The sequence below is a fragment of the Mesocricetus auratus genome, unplaced genomic scaffold (genome assembly GCF_017639785.1).
Source record: "Mesocricetus auratus isolate SY011 unplaced genomic scaffold, BCM_Maur_2.0 Super-Scaffold_15014, whole genome shotgun sequence".
In the NCBI taxonomy this organism is placed as follows: domain Eukaryota; kingdom Metazoa; phylum Chordata; class Mammalia; order Rodentia; family Cricetidae; genus Mesocricetus; species Mesocricetus auratus.
The window spans coordinates 78,752,450-78,771,291 of NW_024429186.1; the positions used below are offsets into that span (position 1 = coordinate 78,752,450).

The 18,842-nt window shown below is 42.5% G+C and overlaps 1 protein-coding gene and 1 long non-coding RNA gene across 7 annotated transcripts in view; one reads left to right on the forward strand and one right to left on the reverse strand.

The window, feature by feature from the left end:
- Crppa (CDP-L-ribitol pyrophosphorylase A) overlaps positions 1-18,842 on the reverse strand; it is a 267,060-nt gene that overhangs the window by 157,364 nt on the left and 90,854 nt on the right. For all 6 annotated transcript variants that reach the window (XM_021230698.2, XM_040743231.1, XM_005076215.4 and 3 more), the window contains exon 4: positions 11,957-12,061. In XM_021230698.2, coding sequence (XP_021086357.1) covers positions 11,957-12,061 — 105 coding nt within the window. The remainder of the gene's footprint in view (positions 1-11,956; positions 12,062-18,842) is intronic.
- On the forward strand, positions 720-18,118 carry LOC121139401. The gene is made up of 4 exons (XR_005876362.1): positions 720-798; positions 15,148-15,227; positions 16,387-16,527; positions 17,348-18,118. It is a non-coding gene; the product is annotated as an uncharacterized LOC121139401 (long non-coding RNA).

Consider the following 18,842-nt stretch of genomic DNA (forward strand, 5'->3'; position numbering starts at 1 on the left):
CAGAAGAACAGTGATTTTTCCTTAATAGCCAACAGCTTGCTCAAAATTGCACCCTGCTCATCGTAAAGTATCCAGCCATGGTATGGAGGTCTAGTCTATGGCAGATCCTTCCCAGAGGCCATCCAATGAGTTCAGACACAGAACACCTGCACAACTGGTCTCCTTTACTATGGAACAAGAACATGCAGTGAACAATAAAACAGGATTAAGTAACAAGGTCCAGTAGGCCCATCAATGAAATACTCAGACAATTAAAGATGCCAATGATCTAAACCTCATTTTGACAAACGCTCACATAACTAGTACTTTCCCAGACTATTAACTTAGATTTTCTCCCTTTAAATCATCTCATACATGGATTTATACAGTTGTCTTGTTTAGCTCAGGAAGACTTGGGCACTTCTATGAATTAGATTCATCTACCGGGCCCTTCCCCTAGAGTAAGTTTGATAATTCCATACTCTTCAGAGCTACAGTACTAGCAAACTCAGAAAGGTAGATGGAAGCCTACTGGACCATTTAACTAACTGATTAAAATTAAAGGTGACATCACTGTTAGGATTCAGCTATTGCACTGGTCTGCCCCCTATCACCTGGCAGGATGCACTCAGGCAGTACCCTGGCCAGTCCAGGGTCCTATGGCTGGTATGTCACTATGTAATCTGCACATGGGTGCAAGGGTCCCTTTAAGAGGCAAACTCCACCCACTTTTGCTCTCTCTTTCCTGCTGTTCTTCTGAAGGGGCCCGGCAAGAATTTCCCTGTCTCTTTTATCTTCCTGATAAAACTTCCTTCCCATGTAAGTTCTGCCCCCACCATGAGATCTGTCTGACACCATCCCACCTCCTGATACCATTCCTAACAATCACTGTACTGTCTCTAAAGAAAGTACAATCCACTGACAGCCATGACTCTTAGCACTGCAGTTACTATTTATAGTGCAGTTCTGCTCTCCAGAAAACAAGAACAAGCTCACTCTATAAGATTTGCCAAATGGAACGTATTTGGTTCCTATGAGTGCTTACCAAAAAATGCTCAAGATGCTGCTTGAGTTAGGGGTGTGCAATGGAAGGAGCCAGCCGACCCTGTCTCTCCCCTGTGGGGACGCCACTTCAGTGAAGGACGTTCTATGAAACTGAAGAAACCTAATTTTAAACTCTTTTTAAGCTAAGGTTAATTAGATTTCTGAATTCCAAACTAATATTTGTAATTTAAAGAAATAATTTGTGTGATCATTATCTAGTTTATAGCTTAAACTCTAGACAGAAATCAAGAATATATTTAGCTATGTACTCATTCTTTTATCTTCTCCTGCTTTGAGAGGTAAACTACATTCTAAGTTCAAATTAATACTAATAGTGGATTCTTTAATTTATGTAAGTTCATCACCAAATACTAAAATAGCTTTCAGAATTCCTAAAACTTAAAACACTGCAATTACTTATGAATAAAACAATTGCTTTTTTCTTAAAGATAATATCCACAAATTAAATTTTAAAGTCTTTTAAGTTTATTTCTCCTATCTCCATATGATAGGTTATAGATGCCAACACAAAGATTAATGATTTTATTTACTCAAGTCAACATCTAGTCTGCTTTTAAGAACAACTTTAAAGCCAGGTGTAGTGGCTCTAATCTACAATCTACAATCTCAGCATTTGGAGACTGAGGCAGGAGGAGGGTGAATTAAGGCCAAATTAGTTTATATAGTGATTTGAGGTTTGCCTGGGCATGAGCTACATAGCCAGATACTAGCTAGAGGGAAAATCTGTTTTTTCCTAAATAAAACAGCTAATGTACTTCAAAGGGAATATTACTGGAAAATGTCATAATTTTAAAATGATGTGTTATTCACTTCTCTAGCTTAAAAAAAAAAAGCAAATGAGTTGTCCTTTCCTTATTTTTAAGGAAACAAAACATTACAAAAGCATCCTAACAATCAGTTTTGAAGTTGATTTTCAGCACTTCTGGCCTTTTGTGTAAGATCAAGTGTTGAAATTGATTTTGTTCTGTCAGCATGATCTGTACTTTTCCTCTGACCTTGCACAAGAACCAACTACTGAAAATAATTACGTTAAAAATCTCTTGTAGTAATGGACTAACATGTTGATGTTTTTCTCACTGACTGGCTTTTGAACTCTGCCCACTGAAGCCTGTGGAGCCCCTTGAAGATCAGTGAGGGCGGGCGGTCTATAGAGGGAGAGTCTGGCTGACCTATACCTGCCCCTCACCATTACATCTCTGTCTCCTCTGCATGGGTGTGTCTGTGCAGTGATCCCTCTGAATCATGTATTCAACTGAGAAGGTTAGCAGAAGAGAAACTTCAAGTGTGAACCAACAGACCATGTTTCCCTCAGCTCCCAACATGCACCTAGGAATACCACACATATCTTCTTAATTTTACGTGCTACACCACAGAAGAGACCTTTCCGAGCCAAAGCAAGCCAAGGTGGCCTCCACTTTCCTTGAGTAAGAGCACACTGCACTTGAAGCCCCTAGACCAACCTCATAGGATAATGGAGACATCACTCCAGTACCTGGCCAAAATAAAGAGCTGTTAATTCTTACACTGGAAAGCTATAGAATATCTATTAGACATGGGCATCGGGTCCAAGGAGAACCCCGAATGACAGGCAGTCTTGGCTTGGCTCTAGATGGACTGTGGAAAGACTGCAGCTCCATACTCTCATCATCACCTGCCAGGATGAACCATTTCTCCACCGTCATGCACCTGCCGTGTAAACCAAAGCCACAGGCACCCAGGCCCTCTCCCCTGCTCTTCAGCTCAGGGATTTCCTTTATAACCCGGGAGGTTTTACCTGTGTCCAAGCTTCTCTCTGATCCCAGAGAGACAGCACAGGCTGTTACCAGTCTAACCCTCTCCTCTCTGCCCCAGAGGAGTAGCCATGGCTGCTTTGGACTTTCCCAGAGGCCTCGGGGTATTCTCTCTTCCATATCTATAATTTAAAAACCTTCACACTCATGGACTGCTCATTTCAGAGGTATCTCTGTACCTTTCCTGGTGGTGGGTATTTTTGGATTTCATTTCCTAGGTTGAGAAAATTGCAGGACAAGCTCAAGAATAGAAATTATATATTCACACTGAACTGTTGAGAGCAGAGCAGAAATGTGTCCACATCTTGGGTTTTTTTTTTCATTTCTTTTCTTTTTGTGTTTTTTTTTCTGGAGACAGGGCTTCTCTGTGGTTTTGGAGGCTGTCCCAGAACTAGTTCTTGTAGACCAGGATGGTCTCGATCTCAGAGATCTGCCTGCCTCTGCCTCCTGACTGCTGGGATTAAAGGCTTATGGCACCAATGCCTGGCTTTTTTCTATTTATTTATTTTTCTATTTTTTAATTTCATTTTACATTCCAACCACAGTTCTCCCACACCTCCTTGCGAACCCTCACTTCTTCTCAACTTGCCTCCTCCCAGCCCACTCCAAGTCCACTCATCCTCATGGGTAAGGGCTCCCATGAGGAGTCAACACAGTCTGGTACAATAGGTTGGGGCAGGACCAGGTCCCTCTCCCATGCATTAAGACTGAGCACCGCATCCCCCCATAGGGAGTGCGCTCCAACAAGTTAGCTCATGAACCAGGATTGTATCTTGGTCCTACTGCCAGTGGCCCCTAAACTAATCCAAGCTTCACAATTGTCTCCCAAGTCCTGAGGGCCTACTTCAGGCCCCTGAGTGTCCACAGCTGTAGGTCTAGAGTTGATAAGTTTCTACAAGTCTCTGTAGATTTCTCCATCATGGTCTTGACCACCCTTGCTCATATATATTCCCTCCTCCCTCTCTTTGACTGGATTCCCAGAGTCCAGCCTGGTTCTTGGTTGTGGACCTTTGCATAGTTGCATCAATTACTGGATGAAGTCTCTATGATGATACTTGGGATATGCACCAATCTGATTACAGAAGAAGGCTAGTTCAGGCACCGTCTCCACTATTGCTAGGAGTCTTATCTGGGGTCCTGTTTGTGGGTTTCTGGGTATTAGCACCAGGTTTCTCACTAAGTCTATAGTGGCTCTGTCTGTTAAGATATCTCTGTCATTGCTCTTCCGCAGCATCCCTCCCCTATTGACCATCCCGTTCCCTCATATTCTCATTCATCCCCTCTCCCTTACTCCCAGTTTATTCCAATTTCCCTTCCCAGTTCCACCAATGTGTCCCTCTTAGGGTCTTCCTTGTTACCTAGCTTTTCTGGAGCTATGGAAAGCAGTCCAGTTATCCTTTTCTTTACACCTAATATCCATGTATGAATGAATACATTCCATGTTTGTCTGAGTCTGGGTTAACTCATTCAGGATGTTTTTTTTTTTCTCTAATTCCATCCATTTGCCTGAAAATTTGATGAGATCATCATTTTTTCCAGCTGAGTTGTACTCCATTGTATAAATGTACCACATTTTCTTTTTCATCCTTTGGTTGAGGGCATCTAGGTTTTTCCAAGTTTTTGGCTATTATGAATAATGCTACTATGAACATAGTTGAGCAAGTGTCTTTGTGGTGAGCATCCTTTGAGTAAACGCCCAAGAGCTATATTGCTGGGTCTTGAGGTAGACTGATTCCCAATTTTCTGAGAAACCACCATACTGATTTCCAAAAGTTGTACAAGTTTGCACTACCAACAGTGGAGGAGTGTTTCCCTGACTCCACATACTCTCCAACATAAGCTGTCCTCAGTATTTTTGATCTTAGTCATTATTACAGGTGTAAAATAGCATCTCAAAGTCATTTTGATTTGCATTTCCTTGATGATTAAGGATGTTGAGCACTTCCTTAAATATCTTTTGACCATTTGAGATTCTTCTGGTGAGAATTTGGTTTAGCTCTGTACGCCATTTTTCAACTGGATTACTTGGTATTTTGGTGTCCAGTTTCTTGAGTTCTCATTTATTTTAAAGACCAGCCCTTGATCAGATGTGGGGTTGGTGAAGATCTTTTACCATTCTGTAGATTGCAGTTTTGTCTTGACAGTGTCCTTTGCCTTCTCAGTTGCAGGAGGTCCCACTTATTGTTGATCTCAGTGTTTGTGATATTACTGTTATATTCAGAAAGTAGTCTCCTGTACCACTGCGTTCAAGGCTACTTCCCACTTTCTCTCCTTTCAGGCTCAGTGTAGCTGGATTTATGTGGGGGTCCTTGGTCCACTTGGATTTGAGTTTTGTGCATGGCAATAGATAGGAATGTATTTGAGATCTTCTACATATTGGCATCCAGTTATGCCAGCACCATTTGTTGCAGATTTTTTCCATTTTCCATTGTACCGTTTTGGCTTCTTCTCAACAGTCAGGTGTTCATAGTTGTGTGGATTAATGTCAATGTTTCTGATTCAATTCCACTGATCCACCTTTATCATGAATGGGTGCTGGAGTTTGTTGAAGGCTTTTTCAGCATCTAATGAGATGCTCACATGGTATTTTTTTCATTCAGTTTGTTTATTTGATGAATTACATTGACAGGTTTCCATATGTTGAACCAACCCTGAATCTTTAGGATTAAATCCTTGGTCATGGTGGATGATTTTTTTTATGTGTTCTTGAATTTTTTATGTGTTCTTGCCACTATTTTATTGAGTATTTTTGGATCAATGTTCATGAAGGAGATGGGTCTCTAGTTCTCTTTCTTTGTTATATCTTTGTGTGGTTTGGGTATCAGGGTTACTATAGCCTCATAAAAGGAGTTTGACAATGTTCCTTCTGTTTTTATTATGTGAAACAATTTGAGGAGTGTTGGAATTCTAGTAGAAATCTACATTGAAGCCATCTGGTCCTGGGCTTTTGGGTGTGTGTGTGAGAGAGATTTTTAATGACTGCTTCTATTTCCTTAGGGCTTATAGGTCTATTTAAATTGTTTATCTGGTCTTGATTTAATTTTGGTATGTGGTACCTATCCAGAAAACTGACAATTTCTTTTAAATTGTGCAGAGTATAGGTTATTTTTGAAGTATGATCTGATGATTCTCTAGTTTTCCCCAGTGTCTGTTTTATGTCCTCCTTTTCATTCCTGATTTTGTTAATTTGGATAATCTCTCTCTGTGTCTTCTGGTTAGTTTGGATAAAGGTTTGTATATCTTGTTGATTTTCTCAAAGAACCAACTCTTTGTTTCATTGATTCTTTCTATTGTTCTCTTTAATTCTATTTTATTGATTTCCAACCTCAATTTGATTATTTCCTGTCATCTGCTCTTCCTGCATGAGTTTGTTTCTTCTTGTTTTGAGGTTTCAGATGTTTTGTCAACTTTCTTTTCTCTATCTATGGTGATTGAAAGTTTTCCTGGGTACAGTAGTCTGAGTTGGCAATAGTAGTCTGAGTCTGCATAATGTCTGTCCAGGACCTTCTGGCTTTGAGAGTCTCCATTGACAAGTTGGGTGTTATTCTGATAGGTTTGCTTTGATAGGTTAGTTGACCTTTATCCTTTGCAGCTCTTAATATCCTTTCTTTATTCTATATGGTTTGGGTTTTCATTATTATGTGGCAAGAGGACTCTTGTTTTAGTCCAGTCTATTTGCTGTTCTGAAAGCTTCTTGTATCTTCATGGGCATTTCCTTCTTTAGGTTGGGAAAGTTTTCTTCTATGATTTTGTGGAATATATTTTCTGTACCTTTGAGCTACTATTCTTCGATCTCTATTATTCTTAGCTTTGGCCTTTTAATGGCATCCCAGATTTCCTGGACATTGTTTTATAACTTTGTGGGTTTTAATGTATTCTCTGACTGATTAATCTATTTCCTCTATTGTATCTTAAACACCTGAGAATCTCTCTTCCACATCTTGCATCCTGTTGATTATGCTTGCATCTGTAGTTCCTGTTCTTTACCCAGATTTTCCATTTCCAGAATTCCCTGTTTGTGTTTTCTTTATTGCCTCCATTTCAGTTTTCAAGTCTTGGACTTGCTTGTTTTTTCTTGCTTTTCTTGACTTTCTTTAAACGATTTATTGATTTCTTCCAAACTTTTGTTTGTCTTTTCCTCCAATTCTCTAAGTGAACACTTCATTTATTCTTGAAAGGCCTCCTTCATCTTGATAGAGTTATTTTTAAGATCTTTCTGCTTCTGCGTTGAGATGTTCGGGTCTTTTGAGGTAGGACCACTAGGTTCTGGTTTTACCATATTGCTCTTTAGGTTGTAGAACATAGTCTTGCATTAATGTCTAGCCATCTCTTCCTGCTGGAGAAGGCAGTGTCTTTGCCTCTTGATCAGATTCTGTCAGTCCTCTCTCTCAGTCTTCTCTGTGCAGTAAATGTCTGTGTCCCAGGGAACTGCTGAGGTCCTGAGGGAAGGCTGGGTTTTAGGGAGAGTAGGGAGACTATTTGTGTAGCCTGCCTGCAGTAGTCTTTCCTGCTGACCTTCTAGTCTGGCTGAGATGACTGAGGGACGGTCCATTGGTTTTTCTCTAGGACCTAGGGCTGAGAGGGTGTTTGGTCTAGATTGGAAGCTGGTCACTCACCTCTCAGTCCACTCTGTGCAGTAGATCCAATTCTTTGTTTTTAAACTAAGATGCCAAAACAATGGGATTTGCAAGAGCTATTGCCTATCAAAAAGAACCTTCTAGTCATTTTTCCCAGTAATGTTGTGATGACGCAAATACTCTCAGCCTCCTTCTCAGGATGCACTTGAAGACAATGAAGCAGTTGTTGAATTTCTCCAATAACTGGTTATAAATCTTATGGCTTGGAGACATTTTTGACATTTAGGAACAAGAAGTCTGTTTAGCTCAGTGTGTGCAGGGCACAAGCATGAGCTGCTAATGTCTAAAAATATACTGGGGGAAAGCAAAAGACAAATGTTCACTTAGGTTCTTAAATAAGATCAAATCTCATCAAAATAAATGTTCACTGAAGCTACCAACTCACAGCCACTCAGGGGACCCGTGAGCATGGACCGCTGTCTAAGGAGCCAGAGCAGGACTTTGTTATGCATGGACATTTTGGGGGAAGAAGAAGAAACCTGGTCACAAAGGGAATATTCTCTACCCTGCATGATTAGGATTTTTAAAAGTAAATTAATAATGCATTCTTCAGACATCAAAGGACCTAGCAGAGGCAAGCTAACATTAACCCTGAATGTCTCGGGTTTTTACTTCATTTATATAAAAATATATATGTCAACTTTAAAATAATAACTTCCTCATGGGATTTCAGATGGCTTTAAAAGAGTCCTATGGGCTGTGATCAGGAATCTTGTGACCGTGCACACTTCCAGGGCATGACTTCCCTGACTTCCCAGAGCAACACAAGACAATTACCTATTTCAGAGTCCTCTTCTACTAGACTGTTATATGGCGCTCAGTTATGTCCCGGACTCAATTACAATTTTAGCATCCTGGCAAAACTAAGATGATTCACAGCTAGTTGTTTGTATTCGTTTCCTAAATAGGTTCATATTCTATAGTTCAGGCTGGCCTGGAATTCACTATGTAACCCAGACTGGCTTCGAACTCATGGCAGTCCTCCTGCCTCAGCTGAGACTGTAAACATGAGCCATTATGCCAGACTTCAAAAACATGTTTTGTTGATACGGAATATTATTTTAAGATGTGTTTCATTTGTGTGTGCTGTGGAACATTTGTTTAATGATGCAAAGATATGTGGCATTTTTTCATGTTGCATTTGTTTAATTCTGTGAAACTGTGTTACTTTGTCTGCCTAAAATAACTGATTGGTCTAATAAAGAGCTGAATGGCCAATAGCTTAGCAGGAAAAAGGATAGGAAGGGCAGTCATGCAGAAAGAATAATGAGGAGGAGAAATTTGGGAAGAGAAGATCAGGTAGGGAAAGGAAAAGGACAAGAGGACTTCAGGGCTCAGCCACCCAACTACACAGCAAGACATGGAGTAAGAAGTAAAGAACGGTATAAAGAAATAAAAGAAGATAAAAGCCCAGAGGTAGACAGGATAATTTAGGAAAATCTGGCTAGAAGCAAGCCAAGCTAAGGCCAGACATTCATAAGAAATAATAAGTCTCAGTGTATTTATTTGTGACTAAACAGGGGCTAAATAGTTGAGAAAACAGCAAAAAAGAAGACAGGCCAAATGCAGGGAGGAAACCCAGCCTAAGAAGACAAGACAGGACATGGGAAGGACACCAGCGTGAAACAACAACAATATTACATTTTCAATATTTTCCCTTATTCAGAAGAACTGTAGCTCAACAGTGATGGATAGGTATGCTGAGCAGTCCGTTTGCCACAGGCATTTTAGAGTCACGACCCTCCGGTGCTTATTGTTAGCCAAACCAAACTCACAGCTGGGAGACTCCAGCTTCTTCCTGTTGGGGATATGATGTTCTAGCGTCCTAATACCCACCAGACTTGGAAGACTGTGGTACTCCTGCAGCACACGCACGTGCGCGCGCGCGCGCGCGCGTGTGTGTGTGTGTGTGTGTGTGTGTGTGTGTGTGTGTGTGTGTGTGTGTGTGTACGCTGCAACGGTATGCTGCACATAGCATGCCTTGGAAAAATAAGAACCCATTCTCACCTGTCTGGTGTCTACAAGTCTACAGCCCAAAGTTGGGCAGGTTCCAGTTCCCTCTGAGAGTTTGAAGGAATCCCTTCCAGGCCTCTCGCTAGCATCTAGTGACTGATAGCAATACTCCAGTATCCTTTAGTTTGTAGATTCATCACTCTATTCCCTGCATTTATCATCATGTGCTATTCTCCTCACATCCATGACTCCTGTCATATAAGGACACCAGTCATGTTGGATTTAGGGCCTACCCAACTACAGTTTGACCTTATCATGATTTGATTGCATTTGCAGATTCTTCCCAACTATGTACGACACAGATGCCAGCACTTAGAACATGGGCACACATTTGCGTGAGAGATAATTCAACCCTAAAATACACAAAGTGACTCACCAGCGGAGCTAGTAAAAGTGGGGGAGACAGGGCAGCTGGGCACAGAACACATCTAAAGGGAGACTGGAACTGTTGCTGCTATGAAACAACTATGAAATATGAGTACGTCACAAAAAAGAATGAATTTGAAGATGGGGTGAAAAAGTAAAGAGAATGTGTCTCTTATCTTTTATCCACAGACCTAAGGGTTTTACAAGCTTGATAAAAGCTTAGACAAGAAAAGAGCCAAACCTTCAAAGAGGTCAAAAGTGAAGCCAGCCAGGGAGTGCTGTCAAGGCCCTGGAGTTTACTGTGTTTTTCCCTGTGGCCCTCAGGCTCAGGGTGGAGAGCAGAATGAAGTGTACAAGGGTAGAGATCAAGATCCTCAACAAAACCCCTAAGTCATAATTGACGAAATCCTCATAGTTACTGAAAGGCTCATGATGAGAGTTCACAAGGGTTCAAAGATAGTATACTGGGAATGGAGGAACTGATCAGAAAAGTCACCAATGGGATGAACAGATAGACCGATAGACAACAGCATGGCTAGGTCTCAGAGGAGACTTCAGGGTTCCAGCATCAGAGATGGACAGAATGGGTGGGGTGCTCACAGGCAAGAAGTCAAGGTCCCTTCTCATTCCTCTCTGAGTACAAACCTGGAGTAGGCAATTCCGATTCACGGAACAAAGGGCAGGGATTGGGATGTGGAGCAGGATGTGCGGTCATCAATATTCCTTAGATACAAAACCCATTTCGCAGGAGGAAGATCCTGGCATCTAGAAGCATGTCAGCTAGGGACTCACAGACAATGTCTCAGTAGGGTGTCTGATGTCACATGTGAGAGGGGATTGGGGCTAGATTTAACATAGCACTAGTATAGTTACTCCATGTGGCCCTAAAATCAGTAGCACACTGACAGCAACAGCCATACAATTCGTCTATCCGTAACATATTACGGCTTGTGAGATGCAAAGACAGCTAACACATTAAACTCTGACGGTGACAACCTGTCTTACTACAGAGGCCACATCTCACACACATCCCTAGACTGCCTCAGAAGTGCTTACAAAGTACATATTGAGAGAAGCACACAGGAAGCCCGGAGAGACAAAGACAAAATGAGTGTTTCTCTACTGGGCAGATAAAATTCAGATGTGCATAAACGAACATAATTTTATGCACTAGGCAACAGTCCAAGCATGTCACTCTTTCTGGAATTCTAAACTCAATCTTTCCTGTCCGAGGCAAACTTAGCATGTAGCAAGTTCCATGTATTTCTGCAAAAACATGCCTGCTCACTGTGTAGACTATGAGTCAGGCAAGGTGGCAAATTCCTTTAATCCCAGAACTCAGAGGCAGACAAAGGCAAGCCTCTGAGAGCCAGATGTACATAATGAGTTCTAGGACAGCCAGGGCTACCTAGGTAGCCAAAGTTTCATAGACATTTCGAGATTCCAAAGCACATTTGAGCAGCTACACCTATTTTAAACGTCACAGGCCTGGCCTGAAGTAGTGCTTCAGGAACTGTTCCAGTTCCACACACTTCTCCTGAGGTAGGAAAGGCAGGCATGCTGTACAACATCTGCCTGGGCACTAGACTACAGAGGGATGATACCACAGCTCATCTCCACAGCCTGAGAGAAAGGCACTTGCCATGAGAAGACATGGACCTTGTCAGAGGAGCCAGCGGGGGGTCCAGCTACACCATGGGTCACAGCTGAGTATGCATGGTTTCAACTTAGTTTAACTGGAGCTAGAAGCCCAGGGCTGAGGAAAACCCTGCCGGAATAGGCAACAGAATGGTAGCTTCAACACTGAGGAAACATAAAACAAGACTGTACACAACACAAAGAGAAAGATGCAAGTAAATAAACTTAGGGGCTGAAATGAAGTACGTCTAAAGGAGTTCAAGGTGAATGTTCTGGAAGCCAAGACACAGAAACATCCACACCAGATGATGTTCACAAGCCCCAATGAGACTCTCTGACTTCTGAGTTCATTTTCTTATGACTGGAAGCACAAAACACACACACACACACACACACACACATACACACACACACACATTTGTGTGTGAGCACACAACAGAGGAGCCCCACAGGATGAATCTCTCTTACCTTCCAGAGGTCGGGGGACCCCTCTAAAAGTTTTGCTTTTGTGTGACAGTATTTTAGAGCCAACTGCAAGCACTCTGTTCCGAATTCCAAGTCATAGTCACTACACTGGTGACAGAGGAAAAAAGAAACAGACATAGAGGAATTAACAAACTATAATACAATTGGTAAAAACAAAGCAAAACAGAACAAAACAGCCTTTTATTTTACAAACAACTAAAATATAAAAGGAAGCACTCAGAGAATTGGCAAACTGGTTAATTATCTGATTATGTTATAGAATAATCCTTCTTGCACCCTAAAAAAAATGAAATAAAATGAGCAAATAGGAAATTTTATACCATCGCAGAAATCTGGGCTCCCCTGGGTGTCTCAGACCGTAAATAAAAATACTTATTTCTGTTGCTTATACTTGAAAATAGGACTGAGGAATTACCATGTTAGAAACCTCCATTTAACAAACATACATCTGTAAAATCGAAATCACAGTCTCCCATTTATAACATGACATTAAGCCATCACAGCTATTATCTACTTTAATATTTAGAATATCAATATATCATTCTAAAACATTCATACCTTTGTTTTTGAACACAGAAATGGTTCAGTCTCTCATGATATAGAAAAACAAAAACTTCTCAAATACAGTAAAACATGCATAACTTTTATATAGTGGAAACATCATAATCACTAAGCAACAACATAATTCACTGAAGCTCTGGATAATGTACCATCTACATAAAGGTAAATAACGCATGAATCACGTCCTTAAAGGGAGGCTGGCTTCAGGAATTGGCAACATAATGCTGTCTGCAGCACGAGAAGTGTATCTACATGTGGGGGATGCGCCTCTGTGTGAGGATGCACCTGTGTGTGAGGATGCACCTGTGTGTGTGTGAGGATGCACCTGTGTGTGTCTGTGAGGATGCACCTGTGTGTGAGGATGCACCTGTGTGTGAGGATGCACCTGTGTGTGTGGGGATGCACTTATGTGTGAGGATGCACCTGTGTGTGTGTGTGTGTGAGGATGCACCTGTGTATGTGTGAGGATGCACCTGTGTGTGTGAGGATGCACCTGTGTATGTGAGAGGATGCACCTGTGTGTGTGTGAGGATGCACCTGTGTGTGTGTGAGGATGCACCTGTGTGTGAGGATGCACCTGTGTGTGAGGATGCACCTGTGTGTGTGTGAGGATGCACCTGTGTGTGAGGATGCACCTGTGGGTGTGGGGATGCACTTATGTGTGAGGATGCACCTGTGTGTGTGTGTGTGTGAGGATGCACCTGTGTATGTGTGAGGATGCACCTGTGTGTGTGAGGACGCACCTGTGGGTGAGGACGCACCTGTGTGTGTGAGGACGCACCTGTGTGTGAGGATGCACCTGTATATGTGTGAGGATGCACCTGTGTATGTGTGAGGACGCACCTGTGTGTGAGGATGCACCTGTGTGTGAGGATGCACCTGTGTGTGAGGATGCACCTGTGTGTATGAGGATGCACCTGTGTGTGAGGATGCACCTGTGTGTGAGGATGCACCTGTGTGTGTGTGAGGATGCACCTGTGTGTGTGTGAGGATGCACCTGTGTGTGAGGATGCACCTGTGTGTGATGATGTACTTATGTGTGAGGATGCACCTGTGTGTGAGGATGCACCTGTGTGTGTGTGAGGATGCACCTGTGTGTGAGGATGCACCTGTGTGTGAGGATGCACCTGTGTGTGAGGATGCACCTGTGGGTGAGGACACACCTGTGTGTGAGGATGCACCTGTGTGTGAGGATGCACCTGTGTGTGAGGATGCACCTGTGTGTGTGTGAGGATGCACCTGTGTGTATGAGGATGCACCTGTGTGTGAGGATGCACCTGTGTGTGAGGACGCACCTGTGTGTGAGGATGCACCTGTGTGTGAGGACGCACCTGTGTGTGAGGATGCCTGGGATACAGGTGTACAGGTTGGTGCTAGGAACCCAAACTTGAATTCTTATGTTTCTGTGACAAGTCCTTTACCCACTGAGCTACCATGTAAGGGGAACAGCAACAAGACACAATAATGAGTAAATTATTCAGCACAAATTCCAGCGTTATTTTATTGTACTGGAAGATTACAAAATCCTCACTGTAATAGCCATTGAAATGAATGAAGAAAACAGCCAAATATGCAGGGTCTCTATTTCAACTGGACAGTCATGACTCACAACTTCTATTTTGCATGGAATTTGAAGGAATGTTTAAATACAATATCAAGAGTTGCATTTGAGAAGTTACGGTTAATGTTTAGGCCTCTGCTTTATACTTTCAACAATTTTACATTATCTGGCAGTATGTCTATAGAGGGGAGAGCGACCCCATGGTTAAATTCAAACAGTGACTAATAGCATCCTTGACTTTTCTCTGACTGAGAACACTACAAAACCAAAAACCACTCCCTAGTCAACATAGCTGGTGCTCACAAAATGCATAATAAGAAAATCCCATAGGATGAGTTCCTTCCTGCCCACCTCCCATGGTGATGTGAAATGCACTGGATGCTGTGCTCTTGGCTATGCCATAGGTAATTCTGTGAAAAACAGAGAATTATAATACAATATATATATATATATATATATAAAACACAGTATATATATATTGTATTATATATATATATATATATATATTTAGGAAAAACAGGCTGGGCTGCTTAGAAACAAGCCTGGACTTATCACTATACAGATTAATATCATATCAGTAATGTGCTCGAAGACATTTAATAATAAAACTTTTTAAAAGTGAGTTCAGAAGTCTGCAATCAGTGAAAAAGTCTGAATGTCTGCTGTTCAGATTACTAATGAATAGATTCCTTTTACTAAGACGTGGAAAATTATACCTATGATACACATATTCAAGCAAAGGAAAGACAAATGAAGCCCCAAATGGAAGCCTGTTCTTCAGTCTGCCAGAGCTGTGGTCACAGGCTGGGGAAGGAGATTCTGACCTCAGAAAAGTGATACTCTCCTATGAGAACAAGGCCAGATGTCCTGACTCACTCATATCCATACGCAAAAGGAAGAGACAATGAGGAAACAAGTAAGTCCTGGGTGTAAAGCTCGATCCCGGCCGAGTGGTGACATTGGTGGAACTTTTAGGTTGCATGGCTAATGGCAGGCATGTGTCCCTGAAGGAGATAAGGAACTCTAGCTTCTTCTCTGTCTTCATTTCCAGATACCATGAGGTGAGCAGCTCCAGAGCAAAAGGGGCAAGAAGTCACAGACTGGAAACCATGAGATAAATATTTGCTAGAGGTAAGTCATTCATGTCATGCATTTTGTCACATCAGAAAGTGGACCAGCATGCCCCATACTTAGCCTGTTAATCCCACAAATGTGAGGACAAGGACCACTAACCTAAATCATGGCCAAATTAATTAAAGGAATGTTTGTTAGTGTACTTGGGCTGTCTCCCCCTGAGGTAGAGTTCAAGAGATGAACATTGCATGTGGGAAAGAGAAAGTTTTCATAGCTTAGGAGTGAGGGGTCTCCAAGTGGGGGATTGCCTGGCAAACAAGTGGGGGATTGCCTGGCAAATAAGTGGGGTCACAGAGACAGAACATAAGCATAACAAGCTGGCCATAGTAACCTTCTGAAATAAAGGTGGCCAGGCAATTGTAACAACCTCTTGAAACAAACGTATGGTTGCCATTTCTTGGAGCAGGCAATAGGAAGTCATTTGTAGCTATGGTTACAGGTAGGGCTACAGAGATTTATTTATCAACAAGAGCAAACCTAGTTTGTCTTTCTTTACCAGAGGATAGCGTTTAAGTTAACATGGAGAGAGGCTGGTTCATGAGGCCCTCCTCATTAATCCATTCCCCAGGAAGAAGCCTTCACAAACACATCGAGATTTCTCCCTATTTGTTCCTCTTTGCTGTCCACTTTGGCCAGCAGAATCATAGACATTTCTGGTTCCCAGTAGAGGAATTCCAGCACCCTTGCCATGTCCCACTTGGTTACACTTGCTCTCTGTCTTTGCTATCTCCTACCTTCCAGAGCTTGCTCATGCTTCCGTGACATCAATAGCTACTGGGTAAAAAATAAACAGGACTTTGGATATGTTGTAGTTATGGGGGAGGGGCAAGCATATCTGTGGTTGTATGACGAGGCCCCCGTCCCTTCACAAGACTGAGCCTCTGGACTGTGCACTCATCAGCGGAGTCCTCAGAGCTACAGGAGTTGGGCCAGAGTTGGTTATTTCACTCTCCAATGTGTTAGTTGGACTTTCTTATTGATGTCACCAAGTAAATTTCTGGAAGAACAACTTAAAGGGAGTAGCTACTTTGCTCCAGATCAGGTGGGAAGGAAGTGGCGGAGCATCTTACATTATGACCGACAGGAAGGAGAGAATTAGCAGGAAGGAGCCAGAGCATGAAGCCACATCACAGTATATACTACTTCCTCCAACAAGGTCCACAGTCCACAGTTCCGCCACTTCCGGATACTCTGTGCTGTCCAGTTGGGTCAAGTTGAGAGTCAAGATAAACCATCAGAGTCATGCTGCTCAGACTCAGGCTCGCCTGACATCACATCTCAGCAAAATTTCTCCCTGGTAAGTTTTGGTCTGTACTATTTTGTTCTCCAAATGAGGACACTATGACCTCATATTTCTCAATGATAGAAGTGACATTCAGCTTTTATACATGCTGAGATGGAGCAATAGCTCCGAGGCTCCCAAAAGAGGACCACACATACTTTTCAGGAGGCCACAAGAGATAAGAGTCTACAAAACTGGAAGAGAAAAATGAGACAAGAAAAGACACAAGATATGAAAAGCATATATACACAAGGAGTAAGAAAAGGGACTCCAGGGCAGGTGTCAAAAGGAGTCCCAGTGATTATTCTGCAGAGCAGAGTGAGATACCAGACAGGAGGTTCAGCATAAAGAGGACCTGTGGGAAGTCTCAAAATAACCAGATAGGCAGTTCAGGATAGGCATGAAGGTGATTATTTCTATGGTATTCCCCACGTATGAACCTTCCTGTGACTACTTCTTCCCTCAAAGAATGTAACGTTTATATAGCATACTATACTATGAAGGGAAAAAGGTCTATATTTCCTAAAAACAAAGTGCTTACCAGTAAGAAATACAGTTTTATTTCAAATATAGATATTTAATACTTTCAGACCAACCTGATGCTCCAGTTACAACCTGCAGAGAATATAAAATCTAAACCTCTAAATCTAAAATCATATCTATGTATTGTTACTCTATCATAAAAATTTTTAATCTGGCTAGCATTAGAACAGAGGATATTAATTTTCACATATATCAATCAGCTTGTTCTTATAATTACTTTTTCTAAAGTGATGTACAAACTGTGCACACCAAAACTGATAGCAACCCTTAATATGTTTTATCTAATTAACAGAAGTACAAAGATGCTGTAGTGGACGCAAGCCACTGTAGCCAATGAAGAGCAGAGACACTGGAAACACGCAGACTTCCGCCTGAGAAAGTCTTCACCCTGGGGACAAAACTACTTAATCTGTCCCTTAGTGCCTTCAGTTTGATGAACAGTGACCAAGAGTCAATACGGAAAAACCATTACAGTAACTGTGAGACATCTGTAGAGAGATTACTGGTAACAAGTTCTTTATGTGGTCTAACGAATTATCTAGGTTAAATTCAAGCCCATAATCTGGAGTGTGAAAAGCTGCCTGGGCCTGCTCAGTCCCCATCCGAGGCTGTGCAGACTTTCTTGGCTCTGCAGGGAGTCTGGAGGTGAGGCTGACAAGGGCTGGAGGGAGCAAGGCCATCCTCACCCTTTCCTTCATGCTCAGTGTCTGCTCAGAGAGAGGGGATTTGTCCACTTCATCACAAACAGCAAGATTTCCTTCTTTTATGTCTGAAAACATCCCAGTGCTGGTGAATGAATGCCATCATGTTTTCACCCACCGATACATATTTCAGTATTTCCCATCTCAGCTGCCATGAATATGACTTCAAAGGAAATCAGTGCAGATACTTCCATCATATGACTCATACACTCTCCTTGGCCGTGCAATCGGAGCAGGACTGCCTAGCCAGAGGTCCTATTTTTTCTAATATTTTTATTTTATCTTAGAAGCACTCTTAATAATGTATCAATCCCCCCATTTCCTCACCTTCCCATTCTCCAAAACTCCCCACCAAACCCCCAACCTACCCCCCACCCACTCCCCAGGGATAGTGAGGTACTCCACGAGGGATCATCAAAGTCCCTCATTCACATCACTTCGGGGAGGGCCCAGCCCTCCTTCCTATATCTGGGCTGCAATAGTATCCCTCAACAGGGAATGGGAACCCAAAGTCCATTTGTGCTCTAGGGATAAACACTGGCTCCACTGTTAGAGATCCCATAGACTGCCCTGGCCTCCTAGCTGGCACCCACATTCAGAGGGCTTGGTTCAGTCCAATGCTGGTTCCCCAGCTTTGCGGCTAGGGTCTCCATGCTCTCACTAGCTCAGGTCAACTGTTCCTGCGGATTTCTCCAGCACAGTTCTGGCTCCTTTGCTCATCCCTGCTCCCTCTCTGCAACTGGATTCCAGGAGTATGGCTCAGTGTTTAGCTGTGGGTGCCTTCTTCTGCTTCAATCAGCTACTGAGTGAAGGCTCAGAGGCCCCATAGATTGCCGAGGCCTCCTCACTGACACCCCATTCAGGGGGTCTGGATCAGTCCTATGCTGGTTTCCCAACCATCAGTCTGGGGTCCATGAGCTCCCCCTCATTCAGGTCAGCTGTTTCTGTGGATTTCACCAGGCCAGTCTTGACACCTTTGCTCATCACTATTCCCTCTCTGCAACTGGATTCCAAGAGTTCAGCTAAGTGTTTAGCTGTGTGTGTCTGCCTCTGCTTCCATCAGCCACTGGATGAATGTTCTAGAAA